Raw genomic sequence first — 22,909 nt, forward strand, 5'->3', positions numbered from 1 at the left:
TGTTTTGAATATTTGATTTTCATCTTAATTTAATTTCTATAAACTAAATATAATTTAGAGTTACAGTTGATCATCAAAAGCAAGATGTTAAACATAAGGAAAAAGAGGGGAAAATGGAAGAGCTGAAGTCCTTGAATCCTTGATGGAGGGACCGGGAGAGAGATTAATTAATGAACTCTAGAATTGCATAATAAGCAACTAACACTGGTAGGGAAACAATGGTGCCAAAGATCACTCTGCAAAACAGAGAAAAAGGGATTTTGTAAAATATACCATAAGATAGTTGGAAAGTAGGAAGAAATGAGATCTTACGCAGTACTAAGAACTTCAGCGTGTATTCCATATTCCTTGGCGAAGATGAAGGAGGTAATCGATTGTGGCAATGCTGCCTGCATTTTTAACATTGTTTATATATGAGCAAAAAGAAAAAGCCCAAGCTGAAACATGTCATTTGGGTGAGTAATGTGGCAATACTGAAATCATAAGTCATCAAGTGCGAGAACTACGAAATCTCCATTAAGTCTATAAATTAATTAAATTAGTAGTGCATGAATGATTAGCACATCGAGAATAAAAGGCAAAAGCAACCTGAATGATGGCGACACGTAAGACATCACCATGCAAACCCACAGCAATGGCGCCGATAGCCATTGCCGCTGGTCCCGCTATGAACCTCAAGACCATCCCAAATATTGTCAAACTGGTGCCGCATGCTATTATTTTCTCTTGTAGAGCCATGAATGTTCCTGCGTTCCATTCAACCAAACTCATTATATTATTAACCATAGCAATGCGCCTGTATCTAGTATTTACATCTGTCCTAGGTTTGATTACATTATTTCTCCATTTTTGAAGGTTTTTTTTTTATATATATTTAAGAGAAATTTAAAAACAAATTTGATGAAAATGATGGGTTTTTCTTTTAAAGAAGAATGAGTACGTCCTTTGTAAAAAGGATGGATATCTTTTAAGAGAGAACAATAATATTCCTTTTAAGGATTAAATTTGGAGGATTTGTATATGTGGGGGCATAAAATAATATTTTACATGGTCAGGTGTAGTTTGGGATATAAAATTTTGTCCACAGTTTTTACTTAAATAAAATTTATATTATTCTCTTTTTCTTTTTTTTAAATTTATATAATCTCACCCATGCTAAACATGGCAGTGCCAGTTCCAGCCTTGGACATAATCAATATTGATCCCTCCATAATGCTTGGCATCTCAAAATGCCACCTACAAAATTAGCATAATTTAGCAATGAATCAAAATGAAAACACAATATCCCAAAGATTAAGGAAAAGGAAATAAATGAGTCAAGTAACCTGTTTGCAACAAAAGCCCAAGCAAGGCCGATAACACAAGCATAGGAGTTAGGGTTGCTAGCCAGTTTCATCCCCACAACTTTCAAGAGATACCAGAAAGAAGGCCTGCTGCTTACCCCACCATCACCATTTGTGTTCCCTTCCACATCTTTCTCCTGTTCTCCGCCATCTTTTGTAGCTGCTGCTGATGCAATGGAGACTCCCGACCTCCGAAACTCCAACACGAACAGCAAAAACGTCAGCCAGATGATGGCTTGAATTACAGATGACTGGACAACAAGATCCACCCCTGTTTCCCCATACATGGCTCTCATCAAAGGCACCCCTACAACCAAAGCATTAGTTAAAGTCGACAAAGAGAAGCTCGTGATGGACCAGCAATAGCTTCCTTTGCTACTACACTTGGCCCATAGGGCTAGAACCCCCACGATAACAAGCTTGGATATGGTGTCAGCTCCGATAAACCGATAATTCATTTCGAAAGGGTCGATATGACTAGTGAATTCGACCGCGAAAAGCGGGAGGGTGAAATAGCAGACGAGGCGGTTTATAGCATCGCACTGCTCCGGGGTGAATATCCCCCACCACTTCACTGAACCGTACCCTAACATCAGTGCAACATAAAGAGGCACCATAGCTACAACCACCTTGTAAACGTCTTCCCACCCTATCATTTTTATTTGGCTTCTAAGTTGTACTAAAAACAAGGGTCTCCTAGTGCAATTGACAGAACGATATATGTTTGACAAAGTATCGTATGGGGTGTTTATTTATATGGATTTCATGCATGTAAAGACAAAGAACATATATATTATTTTAGTAGAAAATAACAATAAATATTGTAGAGTTCATTGGTGGTGTATTTGAATGATTCTATACCGTGGATTCTTTAAGTTGTATGTGACTTGATGTTTTAATTTCCTTTGGCATGTGACTGAGTGCATTAAAGTGTAATGTTGCTGTCTACAAATGGGTTTATTGTGCCATGATCAGCATTTTTTCTTTGCAGAATAAGGAATGAGGTCCAGCGATTATTCCACCCACTATTGCCAAGAGGGTTTCTGATCTTGTGTAATTATTTATTTATTCGAATAATATTTGATGCAATTTTATGCATTGTCAGTCAAAAATAACTCTTCAAATTAGAATATTAAATTTAAAGATTTTATTTAGGATTTAACATTTTATTTATAAATAATTATTATTTAATTATATTTAAATAAAATTATCAGTATTTATTTATAAATTTTTATTATTTTTATTTTAAATAATGATAATATATCATATTATTATCTATAGATAGTATATAAAACTCATGTGGAAACCTGCATCAAATATTCTCATGTATTTATTTATTCTCATCATCAATATTATATGCCAAAGTGGGCCATCCAGTGATAGGGGCAAATTCAATATAATGACTATTTAGTGACTTATGAAAGTTGAAACATTAAAGGCCAAATGAAAGGCATCCATCTTTGCTTAGAAAAATGAATAAATAAATAATTAGTTTAGGAGTTCCAAAGTAGAAGCAAAATTTGGGTTGAACTTTAGCATGAAAGCCAAACCTTGTGCTAATTTTAAGCATCCTAATTGCTTTACAACGTTTGAGATAGTCGACTGTAAAACAACAGCATGACTCTTTTGTATCACTGGTTTTGAAAGGTGCTAGCTTTTTTCATAGTGGGGGGGGGGGGGTTGACTCACTTATTGTTGGCCTACATGGATTTGTAAAATATTGTGTACTTGGGGTCATTAAATCTCATAGTTTTATTCTTATGAGAGACAAGCTTAAGATGATATGAGTATTTATATCTTAAGACTAATTCTAATGTACAATTGAGGTAGGATTGGTAGCATTGCTCTTGAACAGTGACACATTGCATGAGAATTTCAAGAACTCGATGGCTGGTAAGAGAGCATCATGGGAAATCCTTATAATTAAGAAGGATAAGAATATAGAATAAGTTCCATTTTTTGTTGATTATATCATATATGCTGCCCAATAATATCAGATCCTGTGTTAACCACATATATCCATCACTGCACTATCTAGCTTGCCATTCTGTGAACTAAAATCCACTTATTATATTCTTCTTCATAGTTGTTGATGGAACTGCGAAAAGAAACTGTAGAAAATTCATGGGAAGGAATGGTTTCAATGGTGCAAGTTAGTTGATGGGTTTATTTCTTTCATTAAGAATCCAACCTTTGTAGTAAATGAATATGCCTCATTTGGTTACGAAAAGCTTAATTATTATATAAATTTTAAAATGGATTATCATGATATTAAAAAAAAGAACTTACAATGAGAAGGATGCACAATACTCTAGTAAAAAATATTGTAATACCCTCGACCCGGCCTAGGAGTTTCGGCTAAGTCGAAGGCGCTACATTCGATCACCAAGGTGATCCTGTAAAGCCTTTCTTTTACTTGCGATGATTTGTTTGAAAAAAAATGATATATCTTTTGTTTTTAGGAAAACATTCATTTGATTTAAACCGGCTTTACTTAATAATTCAATTATAATATTATTAATGTAAATATTTTAAAAATACGGTAAGGTTTTTAAGAAAGGACTTAACAAAACATTTTAAGAATTTTATAAACAAGCGGAAAACATTATTTAATGGAGTTCTAGATGGAAAAGCAAAACATGTAAATATTAAAGTATTATTTAAGTGCCATACCTTAGAATGAATAAGCTAAACAACTTCACCCTAGATATAAAAGTGAGAAATAGATTAAAGAAAACTTTAATAAAACTTTAAAATAATAATAACGAAAAACAAGCTCCTAATCTAAAGTTTCTCCGATGCTTTTCTGAGTTTTAGTTCTCTGTGCTACTTGAGAGGGAAAGAAAATAGAAAGGGGAAATGAGCTTACAACGACTAAATGTGAGACTAAATTCTAAATCATTACATATAATTGACAACTATAACGCATATAAAAGTCAGTAGAAATTAACGCATTCCTCATGAAACATACAATAAATCAATGAATAACAATTATATATGATGCAACATATGTTTTAAGTTTCCACCTGTCCATCCTATCCGTCCTCGAGCGTTGCTCGACACTCCAAAAACCCACTACAATAATTGGCCATCCTGGTTTGATTTCCAGTGACGATGGTCACTCACTTGTTGCCTGTGATGGTGACTTTACTAGAATAACTTACCATCTCAGTTTTTCTACCGATTTCTATTAAAGAGAGAATTTCGATTTCCCACTAAAAGTAAATGGAATATTTCTGGTTTTGTGTTTCATTCGAATTCGTTCGAGCCCAACCTCGAAGCAGTTCGTGGTACGAGAATAGCAGGAAAGGTCGTTCGGTTGGAAGCTAGGAACCATAAGTATCCGTCTAGCCGAAAACACATGTGCTATTGCGGTAAAGGGTTTATTGCTATAAATATCACAAACCGACTTAGTTTTCAAATTTTTAATTTTCCTCTATGCAAGAAAACCATTTTCGAATTAGATTTTTCCCAACACACACATATGCTACTGTTGGCCTCCCTATCCCAATTTCTCCTCACCATTTTGACTTAAAGGAAAATAAAAAGAAACACTAAAAAAAAAAAAAGTAAAAAAACTTACTAAGAACTCACATAGATGCTGATCACAAACTGCAAGAAGGACAACTTAATCAAAGGGGAATCTTTTTGAAAATTTATCAACTCCGATAAAAAGAAGTATTGCTTGAAGTTCAGGGATTTATATGCACTTCAATGTACAAGAAGCTTCTAGAAGAAGACAAGCACAATTATTAACCGTCAATGAGAATGCTACTTTTGGATATTTCAAACGTTCAAACGACAAGTAATAATTTCGACAATGCATTATAATGCGAAACCATTAATGTGCATACATGTATAGGCGTGCCCTGAAGCAACATACACTGCACATATATCCCACGCGCAGGCCTTGTCGTTTCAAATTTTAATTGTTTCATATTAACTACTACATGAAACCTCAGAGCACTGAACACTTAGCAACATCCTGAGGGAGGCAACTATATAGCTCCCCCTTGATTAGGGGCAACTGGTACGCCCTAACTGCTTGGACTGGGCAATGACCTCGCAAACAATACCATCACACCTTTGTAGACACCCTACAACATACCCTTTGAAAGTAACCCTTAGAAAACACCTCCAAGCTTGCTGATAGGAGGGCCCCACTTATTAAATGGCAGGTCACACTGTAACCACCACCTCCCATTTGAGAGGACCGAAGGCACGTCATAATCCCACCCTACTTAGACATATAATAACAAACACTTGGCCACTTGCCTATGACCTCCCTATGTAGGTCTAACGTGTAGCACCTCGAGACTTGAGCTAAGGGTATATAAGGCTCGAACATCCAATAAATTCTCCTTCTCTTTCTTTGTCTCATTTCTCGACTCTCCTCCTTATTCCTTACTCCAACCACCTTGAGTGGCGGCTCTCTACCATCTACCAAACGAGGTGAACTACCTATCCACCACCTTCGCCTTGCTCGATCAGCATATCAATATACTTTTACCACTATATTTCTATAATATAAAACACTAATAACGCTAAAAAGGAGTGAAGCTAAAGTTAAAAACTTCGAAATTTAAACCCAAATCCTAATTCTCAAAACCAATTTAATTAATTATAATTCTTTATTCTTAACATTAAATTCAAATAGTTAAGGATTGAATGACAATATTTTCTTAGGGGACAAGCCAGGCATTACTGAACTGAGTATTTGTTCTGCTAGCAACTTGGTTGTATAAGGCTGAGCCTTCTCTTTTCTTACCCCCAAAAAAGTAAAAAATGGTTGGAGCATAAATGACAAACAAAAAGCTTGGTCTTAGCCTTCATTGTACATGTTTTCTTATACTCATTTCGAATAACATAACCATATTGAATGGTTACCACATATTTTGGTTTGTTGAATTCAAATGTGCTTGGGAATTATAGCCTAAAGGTGATAGAAAATATATAATTAATATTTTCCAATTTAGGGGGGCAATTTATTTTGTATTAGAATTTATTCACTACTCCATTCTTGTCCATCAATTATTCTTGTCTGCATGAGTAGGACAAAAGAAATTGTTGGAGAAAGAAGAATAACCAAGTTTACGTATTCGGGTGGTAATTTTGTACTGACGGTCATGGAATTATAGAAATTTTCCCTATATTTTACGGGAGTGAATAATATCTGCCAAAAATATATACCTTCAAAAGTTATTATTTTTTAGGTTTTCGAAGGAATATCTCGAAATTTATGTTCTTCATTAATACAAAAACAACTTGACACCCATCAATGTTCTTCATTAACCCTAATATATACATTCAATGGAGCATAACACTTGCGGTGTTGAGTTCCTTTTTTTTATTTGAATTTTTCTCATTTACCATAAATCTAATGCTAATAAATGCATTAACTGAATGTTGACATCCTTGGGTGTCAAACTTTTTTGTTTTACCATGCTTATAAATACTCCCTCCCCTCATTAGCTTTTTGGTTCATACAAGCCAGAGTCGTCTCCCATTGTTGTCAAGCTCCTAAGCCAAAATCTCTTATATCCGTTGTATTATCTTAAATTCAAACTTTTAAACCCTAGTATGGCTCTTTTGTGGAAAGAGAATTATATTGCTCTAGCTGTTACCGATATGGTATTTTGATTTAATTTATTATTTAAACTAGCACTTTTGTTGTTAATATTTAATTTCAATATTAAATTTTAAGGTAAATTATATTATTAGTTATTCACCTATACGCATTATTTTTGTCACTAAATTAAAAAAAAGTTATAATTTAGTCACTAAGGTTTTCAAGAATTTTTTGTCACTAACTATTAAGTAACTAATGGAACAATGATGTCACACTTTTTTATTGATACAATAATAAATTTAGTCTTAACTTTTATATTTTTTTGTAAGTTTGATCTTGATTCTATAAACAAATTATATAAAAGAATTCTTTTAAAATAGAAATTAATTTATAAAAATTATAAAACTATACAAAATTATAAATATATATACATAATTCAATGACTAACATTCATGGTAGGATTTTAGAATGTTCCGTGAGAACCCTTTTTTTTTTTAACGATCTCATTATTAGTTTTGATTATATCTGTTCTTTTTTTGACATAATGCCTAGAACTATCCATAGCCTTCCTCCTCAATCCATAAATAGGACAATAATGCACTTCGGCACACTCAAACCCACATCCCCTGCATTGATGATAATGTTCATATTCATCGAGTTAAGACTTAATCAACCATGAAAGCTGATTTCTTAAAAACGAAAATAAGCTGAAGCTTTTTTTTTTAGCAAAGAAAAAAAGTCTTTTGAAGGAAAAAACTTACCGAGATTGGATGTTAACTTTATGGTAAAATTGTTGTTAATGAGATTTATCCGCACGAGATACTGATTCGAAGCCAAAACTTCAGGGATTTCTCCGGTGAAATAGTTGTGATTGAGATCAAAGACGGCTTTGTAGTGATTTTCTTTGGTAATTCTCTGGTGAGATTGTTCTGTTAAACATTGAGTCGAAGCAAAGTTGTCAACTCAGCCAAACTCTCACCGATTAACTAGTCTTGATAAAGCTCAACTTCCATCATATTATTTAACATTGATAAGCTTTTTGGATTTTACCGCCAAGAAAATTACATGATAAATCGAGGTTCTTTAATGAAATGAGATTCGCAATCGAAATTGAAATTTTGCCCACAAGATTTGAGTTGGTCAACCATAAAACCTTGAGCTTTGACAAGTGTTCCATCTCATTCAACAACAGAGTCACTTTAAAAGGATTGTAACCAAGTTTAAAGTGAGTTTACTTGGTAAGATAACCTAGAAACAAAGTAATCTTTCCGTTGAGTAAGTTCCCATCAAGTCAAACAGCTTTAAGAGATTGCATTCTTCCCAAGCTTAGTGGATATCACTAGTGAAATTATGTTAGATGATGTACTTCTAAATTCTCTAATAAGAAATCTAGTAACTTACTAGTGAATAAGTTATTCCAGAGGTAAATCTTATGGATAAAATCCAGTTTGAAAATATTTTTTTTCATAATAAAAAAAATAAAAATTTGAAAACTGAATTGATTTGTGATATTTATAATTATAATTTTTTTCCGAGATTGCATCTATCTTTTGGGCTAAATGGATCCTTATCGTTACTGGCTTTCAGTCGAACGGTCTTCTCCATTATTATCGTATCACGAATTGCTTTAAATGTGGACTCGAATACTTTCGAATCAAACATAGAACTAGAAATTATTTCTTTTACTTTTAGTGAGAAAGTAAAACTTTCTCTCAAATAGAAACTGAAAAAATTATTATTCCCGAAAAATAAAATTTATATGTAGAAATAAATTCTCACCATTTCGGGTAGAATACCAATATCTCAAAGTTATCTATAATTTATTGTGTATTTAACCCTATCAGTGTTTTCTATTTATACGGGAAAGAAGTAAAACCTTAGTTGAATTAGTAGAAGCACTTGATGTCTATTTAATAGAAAAACAATCATCTAATTGAACTAAGAGAGAAGGCTGATAGGGTGTGTCTCCCCTCATATGTATTATGATGGAGATTCAAGTCTCTCATGTATTTGGTTTTATACGTGCTTACTAAACTTTTAACCTGACACTTTATATTTCAATTCAACCCAATACATATTTTTTTTTATTTCCCAAAATAAAATAAATATTATAAATGAATTTTAATTAATTTATTTTTCCTTTAAATAATTTTCTCAACCCGAATCTGATTCCGTTAAAATCATGACAATTTTACATAAAAGTATCTATGAGAAAATATATTTAATTTTTACTTTACCATAAAAGTATCTATAAGAAAATATATTTAATTTTTTCTACATTCAATGGATTCAAAATGATCAATTAATTTAATTTAATTTTTGAAATTCAATTAATTAATTAATTAAAAAATCATAAATTAATTCTCATTTCATTTCCATACTTAGTGAGAAAACCACATTCACTTCTAAATGTTACATATTTCTCTAAATTTATCATTTCTATCCTTTTCTGTAACCTCCCCAACCCGACTTATACGTTAGGCCCGAATTTTGGAGATTACATCGACCACCAAGATGGCCTAGTATGATTGGAATTTTTAAAACAGTCAATATTAAAATATTTGTTTATCTTTAGAAGAGACTTGGTCTATTTTTAGAAAAATCCATGAGCTATCAAAAATCGAATTAGCTTAACTTTCCTATGTGATGGTGATTACCTTTTCAGAAAACTTGGTTAATTTCTCATTTGTTTGTCACTCAAAATTTTAATTATATTTTTAGCAGTGAAAAAAAGTGATATCTAACTTAGTTTTAATAAAAACTGAAGTTCATGTGTAATTAAATAACATCCCAAATTCAATAACCTAAAACCAAATAAGATGTCATGCATGCTATATAAGAAGAAATCAAATCCTAAGTCCCATGTCACAGTTCAAAATTAAAATAATGCACTCTCTAAATAAGAATATCAAATGAGAAATTTAAGAAATTTTATAAAAACAAACAATTTCATTGAGTCCCTTTGGATGTCGTGCCCATGTCCTAACCTAGTGGGTTATCTGTAAGGATGAAAAAAAAAGGGGGAATAAGCTTTGAAGCTCAGTGTGAATTCTATCACAAGAAAATTAATGCAAACAATTGATAAAACATACTAGATAACAAGACATAGAAGAAGCACTATCAATTATCAATTCAGAGTTCGTAGTTTATGTATGCATGTGTTTATCTATTGCAATGCAATTTCAATATATAAAAAAAGGTCATACCCAACTCTACTACACACAACAATAGGAGTTCTCCCTGAACTCCAACAACCTTGTACACCAGGTTATGGTTTAACCACCAATAGTTTGCAGATGAGAGCTGCCATTGGTTGTGGATACACAACAAAAAAAATGCAGATAAAATCTACCACTGGCTGTAGATACACAACATTTTTGGAGGTAATAACTTTCAATGGGTTGTAGATGTACAACATCTTTTCAGTTAATAGGATAAAAACTACCATTGGTTGTAGGTGTACAGCAAGTTTGTAGATAGATTGTCGATGTTTGTGGTTTGCATAATAAATATTTGCAGATAAACTACCAATTTTCCTTCGTACATATTGTCCCACCCGATGCAATGTAATATGGCATGCTTATAACATATCAATATGGTAGCAATTGATATGCTCATAACAGTTCCATACAGTAGCAAATAATATGCTTATAACAGTCAATATGATGGCAATTAATATACTGATAACAAATCAATACCCTAGCAAAAGACATGCTTATCATGTGTTCGGATTATCGATTGCAAATTTTCAAGTCATTTCATAACATTTAGGGACTCCAATTACATAGCATAAGAATCATGATTCAATTGCAAAGATAACAAAACATGCCAAACCTACATATGACTCATTGACACCTGTACATACTATTTCGTGTTTTCATGCCAATTTTCCTATTCTAACATATCATACACAGATCATAGAAACCATGCTTAGTTATATTAAAACATACATTAACACACTTTAATAATCATGCATATTCAAGCTTAAATCTAATCAATCAATCAATCACAAACTCAATTCTTCTAACCCCAATTTTGGGCAATTTATGTTCATTTAATTTAACAAACAATTCATTTATGGTTTCAACGAGCTAATGGAGGGATCGATTGGACATATGTGATTAGGGCTCCAATGATTTATACTTGAGTTCTAATTTTTCACCTATTAATTATAAACTCATTTTGTCACGAAGTCATTTTACTATAGTATCGTGACTGACTTCTCCCCAATTACATACCATTACGAAAGCTACTCGATCAGTGCCCGTCTAATGATCTTGTAAAGTGTGTTACCCTCATAGGATATCTTTAATTTCTTTGGGATTAGTCCGTTCTCCCAATATGATCCTATTGTATCTCATGGAAACCATTACATCTTCCTTCATAAAAAGTTAATTACCATCATATAGTAATTAAGTCATTCATCACAAAAACAAACGACCTATGACCATGTTTAGTTTTCATCTATCATGTAATGCCAATAAGAGGATATCATTTACCCAAGTCTTGGGCTATGAATTCCACTATTGTGAATGTCGCTACATACTACAAAATTCGTATACCTAACACACCAGCTTTCAATTCTTTATCTATTGAAACTCAGACTTTTACTTACATCAAAGTATACGAGTCACATATACATCGTCCATCATTCGCTTATGATTAAGGTATGTTACACTATGAATTTCATAAGTGAATAAATCCACAAACGGATTTAGGATCTATTTTTCTTGGGTTCTGTCAGATGTACTATTAGTCCAGTCAGTCACATTTATGTCTCTATCTTCTAGGAGTCATCTGCTCTGATGCCAAGACAAAACATCTCCCTAATTGGACTTAATAGATGACATATTAGTCTTTCAATCGGTTTGCTACTTTCCAATTAGACTAAAGACATGTTTAGGTTCGTATACTTATATAAGTTTTCTTTTCGTATTACGATCCAACCATGTAATACCACTTAGTATTAGTTAAACATTAGACAACTAGTGAACTAATATTTGTTTTTATTTTGCTTTACATGCAAAAACCACGTGAGGACAATATACAAAGGGTATATATTACATTTAAGGCAAAAACGAATATACTACACTTAAGGCACTAGATTCAACAAAACCTCTTAAAGTCAAGAACATGGAAAGATAGCCTAAGAAGATAGTCAATCATTGAGGAAATTATTGATGAGAGAGAGAGAAAGAGTTTGAAGGGTCTGAATCTAAAAAAACTTAAAAGAAACCATCTAATATTCCAAACCCAAAAAGATAATCAAAATAATAATACGGTTTCGAGTTTTGCAACTAATGTTGGTGTAATTACATAGGCCTTGGTCGGGTATCAAAATAACCTAATCATGGTGTTGTCAATTTAGATTGTTAAGCTGAAAATCTTTTACTTGAATTAGGAATTGCGAGTTATCATTAGGTTTTAATGAAAGATGGATTGTGAACATAATTCGATGTGTTTCAATGATTTTTTTTTCGTTTAATGGCGTATTGACAGACTTTTTTAGGCCACAACATGGTTAATGGCAAGGGGACCCCTTATTACCTGATCTTTTTCTACTATTTTTGGAAGGTCTATCAACATTGCTTGCTAAGGCACAGAACAAGGGATTTATTAAAGGAATTAGAGCTAACTAAAATGGTTTGAGGTAACCCATCTCCTTTTTGCAAATGATAACCTTTTGTTTGTTAGAAATAAGGCATTTAAGGTTAGAATACTGAAAGATTTGTTTGCCTTTTGTGAGAGCTCTTTTAGACAATAGGTAAACTTTGATAAATTGTTAATGTATTTTAGCTCGTATACACGCAATAAACATAGAGTTGCAATTTGTAAGATTTTGAAAGTGAAGGTTGTTGACAATTCAAAAATTTATTTAGAGTTATCATTTGTTATTGGTAGAAATAAGTTTAATGCTTTTAGAAAGGTGGTTGATAGGCTTCATAGGAAGATATAAAGTTGATCCAAATGTTTGTTATCTTGGGGGGTAAAGAGGTAGTTATCAAATAAATCATTCAAACATTGTTTACGTATGACATGGTGTCTTTCTTTTACGCAATACTATTATTGATATTGCTATAAGTACCATGCGCAGGTTTTGGTAGGCATGAAAGATCGAGGTTGGATTATGCTTTCTTGGGAGAATCTGAGGATGCCTAAAGTTATGTTGCCTTGATTTTAAAGATAGTTCGCTTTTTAACATTGATTTTCTTAGTGGGAAAGTTTAGAGGTTAATTCGTAATACTAACACTCTTTCATTCTATGTGTTTTATGTCACATTCTTAAGCTTTCTTTTGTATGGTAAAGTTTGTTAGTTTTCTCTAAAAGTTTGATATTAGGCTACTATTGGTAGGTAAGGGATGGTATGAATGTGGAAATATGGGAGGATTAGTGGGGTAAGAATGGTTTGAATAGGGAACACTTAAGTTTTAATTGGAAATTGTCAAGAGATGCAAAGGAAATGACATTATTACAAATGAATGAGGGAGGATGGAATGAGCCTCTTTTGTGCAATTTGTTTAATGATAAAGAGGTTAACGACTTTCTTAGTTCTTATTGTGCCACCTAGGTTGAGGAATGTATATAGACTGCACAATGTTTTTTGAGATAGATTTGAAAGCTTAGAATACTACCAATAATCAAGTTGTTTGATTAACAACTTGGACATGAATTGGTTCCAACGACAACTTGAATAGATTCAACATCAATTTTTAATGAATTTCGGTGTAGAAGACATGGTGCACAATTAGATATACATGCTCTTTGAGATTGTCAGGTATCTCGTAACACTCTTGTTTTAAGTGGCATTAATGACAGTTGAACTTTGACACAAATAGTTGTGTATATTGGTTACAGTTTGCAATAAGTTCCTAGAAAAAGATTCTTTCAGGAGCTTGATAGTCTACCTTTGGAACTTTAGGAATATGCACAATAATGAAATTATTCTAGGAATAAAAACTCCACCACATATTGCCTTAGATTATGTCAAAGGCCTTTAGATTATGTTCAAGAGTCATAATATGTTGAATTGACCTATCTTCCCTAAATAGCCATAGTAGGTACTGTGGTAGGCTCCCATGAGCTTTATGATTAAAATTAACACCAACGAGGCCTTTGATGGATTGGGATAACACCCAAGTTTAAAGATGATTGTGCGAGATGTGGACAGCCTGGTAAGGGTTGGCTTTGCTTGGCATACAATAGTCATGCATATTGCCATATGGGAGAAGGCTTAAGCCATTATTATAACCCTCGAATTTTTGTGAGATGAAGGCTACCAAGACATAATTACAAACGTGATTCATACTTAGTCATTTCTAAATTTAAGAGCAACTTTAATGATTTAACTTTATTGGGATATTTTTTGAATGAAGCCTGAACACTTGTTTTATGTTTTTCTTCATTTTTTAAGTATGTAGTGTATATAGGCAATAGATTAGCAGACACTCTAAGACGTTTAAGCTTAATTAGAACTAATGATTTTTGGTTTGGTATGGACTATCTTACTGTGCTCCATGATATTGTTTTTTATGATGCTTTTATGCTTTTGTTGATTAATGACAGGGCATTTTATTAAAAAAAAAGTATGTAACAATTGCAGGTAAAATATGTCACAGTTTTATAGATTGAGTTTTAACTCAGTTCGCATCATTGTTGTTGTTGTAAAAATCATGAAAACGTGAGTTCAAGTGCACTTAAGCATGTATTATTCTTCGATTTAAAGGTTTGAAGAGTTTATGTATAGTTTAGGAAGTGTATAAGAAAAAATATGTAACAATTTTTTTCTTGAAAAAAAATGTATGTAACAAATTTTATTGAATTAAATCATCATTTTGAACTACTTATACATGCATATATAATACTAAACTCCACATAAAAATGACTAAATACTCAAATTGGAGCTAAATCTTCTACGGTTATACATACCACTTTGTGGAAAATCATTAGATATGAATATGTTAGATACCTGCAACTCAGATTAGTGAAGGTGAAATAATATCTCTCCTAAAAAAAAACATGTTTTTTTACCACCGCACAAAGAAAATATTTTGTTGCGGATGAACAAGATATTGAAGAATTTACCATATGTAAAATCATAATTATTGATACGGGCCTTTTTCACATAAAAAAAAAGAATCTTTTGTTACAATAGAAGCAGAAGTGCTATGGATTATTTAAGAATCGAAGTCGATTTGCTTTATAAAAAGAAGATATCAATGAACTTCTATGAAATGGTTTCACGGGATTCAACCAATTGTTTTGATCGTGGGATACCATTGAGAAATAGGAATTCATGTTATCAAAAGATTTTCTACGATTATTTCTAGTACGGAATGAGTCAATCATCCATTTTGGTATCTTATTGACCAAGAATTCTGATTTTTGAGAAGTATTATGATCATCCAATAAGAAAGGTTTCAATTTTTTTTCAAATAAACAATTTGAAGACTTATTAATTCTAACAACTGAAAAGCCTTTATTACTTGATATTACTTGAATCATGCTATGCTACAATTGAAAAGCCTTTATTTAAAAAATAATAATAATAATAATAATGACGACGATGATGATGATTTGTTTGGACATGATTGGTGTTGAAGTTTTCTTAAAATATTAAATGTTTATGGTGATATCTTAATCATGTGATTAGGTATGTATGTTTGTTTAAAAAAAGACAGAACTATGTGCCAGACAAAAGTCAAATCCTACACATAAAGGTGTTGTTTGCAGTTTAAAGAAGAGCTTTTCGCTCAATTAAATAATTTACATTTGCTTGGTAGTCGGTACCAATGGTTCTTCCATCATCTATTCACCACACCCTTTCATCTATAACTTTGATCAATTTTACAAAATTTTCTTTTACAGTTCCACTCATATTTAATAATAAAATTGCTTACTAATGAGGCATTCTTAAAGTTAAGCAAAAGCTGAAATATTGAGTAAATATAGAATAATTATAATCGGTAATTTTTAATCATTTACTGAATTTGTTTATAGCAGAAAGAAGGGAATTTTTCCGTTTATTTTGAAGAGGTATTATTTTTTACGAGAGTTTTTACTCATTTTTCTAATTGTATGTTTAAATTTGTCTAAGTTATTTTTTATTTTATGTCTAATTATTTTTCAATTTATGTGTTAAAAAGTTTTTTATTCATGTTATCGGGACTAATAATCAAACGTAGCATTAATGTTTGGCTTAATACATACCTTAGTCCTTGAAGTATATCACTTTTCCCACCTTGGTCCTTAAAGTTTTTTTTGCCTATTTTAGTACCTAACGTTATCAGACGTTCCTAATTTAGCCCCTAATGTTATCAGGCGTTTCCGTTTCATTCATTTGGATGTTAAAAAAATTAGTTAGCCAATCATATGCTACCACATGTCATACAATGACGTCACTATGAGTCATCATCCTAGTAAAATCCTTTAAAATTCTTTAAAAATGTGATAAAATTAAAATTTATTAAAAATTACAAAATGCTTAAAAATAAAAATATATTAAATTTATTAAAAATAAAATTATATAAAATATAAAAATACTAAAATTTGCTAGAAAATTTTAAATAATAGAATTTTAATAGTTTATAAATCACATTTACTAGAGCTTGAACATGAGATCATTATTTTTTGAGCGTATGATAGTTGTTTTATAATTTAATAAATCAAAATTTATAATTTGTAGACCTTTTAGGTGATAAATTTGGATAATTGTTTTTCAAATTATTTAAATAATGAAAAATAATGTTATTTCAATTAAGTAATCATTTAAATAGTAAATAAAATTATTTTCATTATTTAAATAATTTGAACAAAATTTATCCAAAATTTATCACCTTAAAATTCAAAAATATTAAAATTTCTAATTTTAAAAAAGAATTAATAATTTTTTATATTGTTTTTTTAATTTTGTAATTTTATAAAAATTTTCAATTTTTAATATTTTTTATTTTAAATATCATTTGACACATGGCAACATATGATTGACTGAATATCCCAACTGTTAGTTTTTAACGTCTATAGGATTAAACTGAAAACGTCTGATAACATTAGGGACTAAAGTGGCCTGAAACAACTTTAAGGACCAACGTGAAAAAAGCGGTATACTTCATAGACTAAAATGTGCATTAAGCCTCAATATTTTATGTTTGGTTCTTGTCGGTGTAAATTATGTAGGTGTTATTTTCAAATTTATTCTTATTTAAATTTCATTACGTGTAGGTTCTTCCAATAGTTATTTTAGTTTGACTCTAGATATATTCCAATTAATAGTTTGAAGTTATTCTGTAATACCTGATTTTAATTATAGTTAATTCAAATAAATATTAATTATAATTGTACTTGTAAAATTCAATAATAATATGCTTTTGATTGAGAAAAAATTAACTCAATGTGTCATATTTTATAATAAAACACGATACCTTTTATTTAAATTTAATTGTATGTGTATTAATATTAATATATTTTATTATTTTTATAACTAATGAAACAAAATTTGAACCAACTCAACATAAAAAAAGACCTAGCCAACTGTTTAGAATAAATTAACTTCTAATGCCATATGTGTTGTACATGATTACGTGTATAATTTTATTCATTATATTTTTATAAATATTATATAATTTTATTTCATATAATTAATATAAATTAACATTATTCAAAATAATAATTAATAAAGATAATTAAAATACATAAATTATTTTGATAATTCAGATATAGTGCTGATGAGAAATTCTTAATATCATTAAATCATTAGTAAAAACTATAAACAAAATTGATATATTTCGAGTTAAACTCTTCACTACTCGATTTTCGTTTAGTTTAATAGTAAATAAATTGATCATAATAGTTAATAGTTAATAGACAATATATATAATTAATATGAGTATAATATATTATATAAATTATATAAATATATTATTTATGAAATTTATAAATGATCTATAAATTTACTTATTAAACAAATTATTAGTTATTTTAAAGGGATAATGTACTATTTGCTCCCCAAAGTTACACCCAATTATTACTTTGATATTTAAAGAATTTTTTTTTGTCAATTTAATACTTAAAGTTTCCAATCTATTCCCAGTTTGCCTAGCCATTAACCGCATTAAAAAAAATAATAGAGTGTGATGTGGCATGCTCCCAAACTTTATTTTTAGAAATAAATTCAAAGAGAAACGAAAAAAGGAAAAATAGAAAAAATATCATAAAAATTCTTAATTTTCTTTTTAAAATCAGAAAATATATATATATATAGAATTTTAAATTCCATAACTTGAAAATTATTTACGTTTATTTTAAAAAATACATAAAACACAAAAAAAGATAAAATATTAAAATTCTATCAAAACAATTCAGAAAAATCTTAAAATATTTTAACAAATATATATATAGAATGTTATATAAAATTTCCAAAATTAACAAAATATACTTATCTGTTTAAAAACACACAACTTTAAAAAAGTGTGAAAAATTCAGAAAATCTCAAAAAAATAGAAAATTAGAAAAAATATTTTAAAGATTTTGAATATTTTCCCAAAAAACCAAAATCACAGTTTTTTAAATTATATATTTTAATTCACATGTTTTAAAACTTTCCATAATTTTTTCTATTTTTCAAAGAAAATTGAGATTTTCTGAAATTTTTGACAAACTTTGGAATTTCACTTTTTCACAAAAGTTTTTTTATTCGGAAATTTTATATAACTTTCCATATTTTTTCTGATTTGTTAAAATTTTTGAGATTTTTCTGAATATGTTTGACTTTTTCTTTGTATTTTCTCTTTTTGTGTTTTATGTTTTTTGAAAAGTAAAAATAATATATTTTTCAGATTTAAAAAATTGAGATTTTTCTTATTTTTATATTTTTCCGATTTTCTCTTCCTTCTGTTTCTTTTTAATTTATTTCTAGAAAATAAAGTTTGAATGATGTGGCGCGGTCACAATGTGTCATATCACTTTTTTTTAACGCCATTAATGGTTGGGAAAAACTAATAACGGATTGGAAATTTCTATTACCTAACTAATACAAAAAAATTTTAGGTACCAAAGTGATAATTGGATGCATTGGGACAAATAATATATTAACCCTATTTTAAGCTAAAGGAATATGTTTTTCTTTTTCTTAATGAAAACATAATAATTTAAATATAAAGTAATTTAATATAAAATTTAATTTTTTATTTATTATATAAATGTGTTTAATAGAAGTCTTTTAATAAAATCTTTTATCATGTATATTTATTTAAACCAATATTTTTAAAAAATTATCTACAAATATGATAAATTTTACAAGTAATAAAAATATTTAAAATGACAAATATAATAATACAATCAACAACAAATTATATATTATTTAGTTTAATATAAATTAATTTCTAATGGCACATGCATTTTATGTAATTTTACATGTTTAATATTTTAATTAGTTTTAAATATTTTTTAAAATTATTTTAATTAATTTTTAATTTTTTATTCATATTGTTAAATATAATTTAAATATATTAACTTATTTAACAAATCAAAAAAAAAAAAGAAAATTTCAAATACCATATAAAAATTAATATTTTGTAGATAATTTTTTAATAATATTAAAAATTTTAAATTTTACTACTCAATTTTATTTTTATTAATACTCAATAAATTGACTATAATAATTTGTAAATAATAAATAATTAATATGTAGCATAAAAATAATATCAATTAAATCGACCTTTACTTCAATTATAATTATTTTAACTAAACTTTTGTAAGTAATAATCGTAAATTAAATTATAATTATTTTTAAATATATAATTATCATAAATTAATTAATGTTTTAAATTAAATATTATAATTATAATAATATAATAAAAATAAAATATATTATGGTGGGTTGAAAATTTTATATTATAAAAACAACTTTTACATCAAACTTTATTTTATTCTCACTTTTTATATTATAGTGACCAAAGTTTTGAGACAAATTACCTTTCAAATAGATTACATTTGTAGTTAAAGAACAAATTCCACAATGGGTGGTTGCTGAACTGACACGTTTCAAGAGCCGAATTCTTCTGTCCTTAAGGCTAGTATAGGGAAAACCCACTCTAATTTAAGGAAACAATAGTGCTTCCAAACAAGAACAAGTGAAAGATCCACCAATACATGAATTGTTAGGTGCCTGATCTCATTATTTCTTCAATTTGGCCAATCTGAATATTCTAATGCTCTCCAGCAATTGCTCCAAGTTTCCATTGGAAGCTCTAGTAACTTCTCTCACACACAGCCCAGGTGCTCTCCAAGTAGGACATTGTTGTGTAACACATCTCTGTATATTGCTGGAAAGTTTTGGCCTCGTGGATGCATATAACATTAAAGATTAAAGACAGTGAAAACAATATACAATCAAATAGTTGGTTCTCCTGGGAATCTTTATGTTGTGATGTACAAGTGTTGCAACGCAGCAAGATGATCTCTAAGACCACGAGAAGTAGTGCAAGATGCACACAGAATGGATGATGGAAAGGTTTCCTATGAATATTACTCAAGATATAGGAACCATATGTATCATAGGGTTTGTTTTTATATTTCCCATAAATAGGAATAATTTGAGAAAATCTGAGTTTGAAAAACTATTTTAGCCTTAGAAAAATAAAATGTTTTAGTTAAAAATAGACCCAAGCAAAGAGTCTGACGAATCAAAATTAATGGAGACGGTGAGTATCACCCTAACACCGAGCAAGGAGAGACCTAGCTCTCCTATTTCATCGCAGCTGGAGAAAGCGACTAAGAAGGTTAAAAATAATGATCCTTCTGGAGAAGCTTGTGAAGAACATAGCCGCAAGCGGAGATATGATGCGGCCAAGTTTTGTTGAGTGATGGAGAGGTGACAGTTTCTAGAGAAGGACAATATCCAGAGATTTGTTTTTGGGATCGAGTGCAACAACTAATATATAAAAGTTTGAAAAAAATTAGATTATTAGGCAGGAGTAGTGGTTTTTGAGCCTTGGCTGGGAGAATACAATTTCTCTGGAAACTGACGGGGAACTTTCAGTTGGTTGACTTAGATAATGTTGGCGTTTTTGAGAAAGGGAAGCAGAGAACAAAGAAGCAAAACGTGCAGTAATGCTGAGAAAACTGATCTCAACTATATTTCAGCAAGAAAAAATGCATTATATGAAGTCATAGCATTACCAAAGACAGCCAAACGCTTAACTACTCCCACTAATTATCTTGTAACTAGTAAAACTTTGCTTGCGCGTAAGTTGATCATGTCAATCAGCAACAAATTAAGTTCATTCTTAACTAAATGAAACTATAAAGAACTAAACAAAAGACTAGCATGCAAACTAGACAGAATGTGCATGCATTCTATTGTATTGCTGACCATAGTGCAACACTCCTCCTTGGCCTCTATACAGCAGACACCAATATTATTTCTCAATCTCTCGAACATGGCAATCCCAAGGCGCTTTGTTAAAATGTTTGCAATTTGATCTTCAGAACTGCAATAAACTAGCTTTACTTTATTTTGATTGTTTAGCTTCCCTCACAAAGTGATTCTTAATCTTGAAATGTTTTGTCTTGCCATGGAAGACAGGGTTCATTGCAATTGCAACAACAGATTGGTTATCACAATAAATATTTGTTGCTTCCCCTTGGTTCAAGTTCAAAGCATTCAATAGCTTCCTTAGCCAAATGGCTTGGTTGACAGTTGTTGCAGCTGCAACGTACTCTGCTTCAACTGTTGACTGTGCTATTGTATCTTGTTTCTTTGAACTCCAACAAAACACTGTTGAACCAAGTGTGAAGAAGTAGCTAAATATGCTCTTCATGTCATCTGTTGATATAGCTCAGTTAGTGCCTGTGTATCCAACTAGCTTCAAGTTGTCATCCTTAATGAATTTAACTCCAAAGCTTAGAGTTCCTTTAACATATCTTAGGCCTCTTTTTGCTGCCGTAAAATGGATCACCTTGCAGCAATACATGAACTTGGATAAAAGACTAACAGCAAACATAATGCCATGCCTCGTTGTTGTTAAAGCAAAAATCCAACAAGGCTTCTATAGCCTTTTTCATTTACCCTCTCAAAGTCACCCTTGTTGGTGAGCTTTTCTCCTTGAGCAACAGGAGTGCTTCTTGGCTTACAGTTTTCCAGGCAAAACTTGCTCAAAATCTTCAAGGAAAAAGCCTTTTGGCTTATGAAGATGGTCTATTGAGTCTATGAAACTTCCATGCCAAGGAAGTAAGTCATCTCACCTAAGTCAGACGTCTTAGACATGTCTTGCATCTTCTTCTTAAACTCAGCAAGCAGATCATTGCTGCTACCAGTTACCAACAAATCATCCATATATAGAGAGACTATTAACAATGTTTCATTCTCATATTTCTTCACATCATGCACATAAATACCTAGATATGTATTTGTAAAATATAAATTTTAATTTATATTTCAACCCCATTAAACATTATCAATTAAGCTTTGAATCATTATGTCATTTGAATATGTTTGTAATGTGTATTTGAGCTAAAATGGGTTTAGAATGTGTTTTTTATGTTTTGAGACTAGTTAAAATGGTATGGAAGTGTGTGGATATGTTTTTAAAGTGTTTTTGAATTGATTTTCCGCTTCAAGGATCAAGGTTCTAGTTCCTATATTATAAGTATCGGAACATGACAAGGAAATAGTTGAAAAGCTACAAGTTTTAGCCCAGGTGCCGATACATAGGCCCTATGTATCAGTACCCTGCTCCATGTATCTGCTCCTAGATGTTATGTGCTAATACATAGCCCTTGAATTTGTGTCACTTCACGGTTTTGAGTTTTTCTAGCTCACTAAAGTTTAGATTTGACTCGAACACTTCCAATCACCCACAAATCTATTCTAAATGATTTTAAATTGCTTCTAAAGCTCTCAAATTATTTTAAATTAAATTGTATAGTTTTATAAAATGTTTTAATATTTGAAATTTTAAATAACCTAAGCTTTTTGATAAGCACATGCTCTAGTGGCACT

General features: G+C 30.4%; 1 protein-coding gene across 1 annotated transcript; it reads right to left on the reverse strand.

Annotated features, from left to right (window-relative positions):
* On the reverse strand, positions 1–2,097 carry LOC108459905 (auxin efflux carrier component 5). The gene is made up of 5 exons (XM_017759305.2): positions 1,326–2,097; positions 1,151–1,236; positions 589–746; positions 313–389; positions 1–236 (listed from the first exon to the last, which is right to left on the reverse strand). Exons 1-5 carry the CDS (start codon positions 1,997–1,999, stop codon positions 164–166), a joined length of 1,068 nt encoding a protein of 355 aa, XP_017614794.1. The 5' UTR covers positions 2,000–2,097; the 3' UTR covers positions 1–163.
* Positions 2,098–22,909: the final 20,812 nt, after the last annotated feature.

This window comes from Gossypium arboreum, chromosome 4 (assembly GCF_025698485.1).
Source record: "Gossypium arboreum isolate Shixiya-1 chromosome 4, ASM2569848v2, whole genome shotgun sequence".
Taxonomy (NCBI): domain Eukaryota; kingdom Viridiplantae; phylum Streptophyta; class Magnoliopsida; order Malvales; family Malvaceae; genus Gossypium; species Gossypium arboreum.

Coding starts and splice junctions, on each gene's coding strand:
- LOC108459905 (XM_017759305.2), bottom strand. CDS start 1,999: ATGATAGGGTGGGAAGACGTTTACAAGGTGGTTGTAGCTATGGTGCCT. Junction 1,237..1,325: donor TGGGCTTTTGTTGCAAACAG/GTTACTTGACTC, acceptor CTAATTTTGTAG/GTGGCATTTTGAGATGCCAA. Junction 237..312: donor GCTGAAGTTCTTAGTACTGC/GTAAGATCTCAT, acceptor TCTGTTTTGCAG/AGTGATCTTTGGCACCATTG.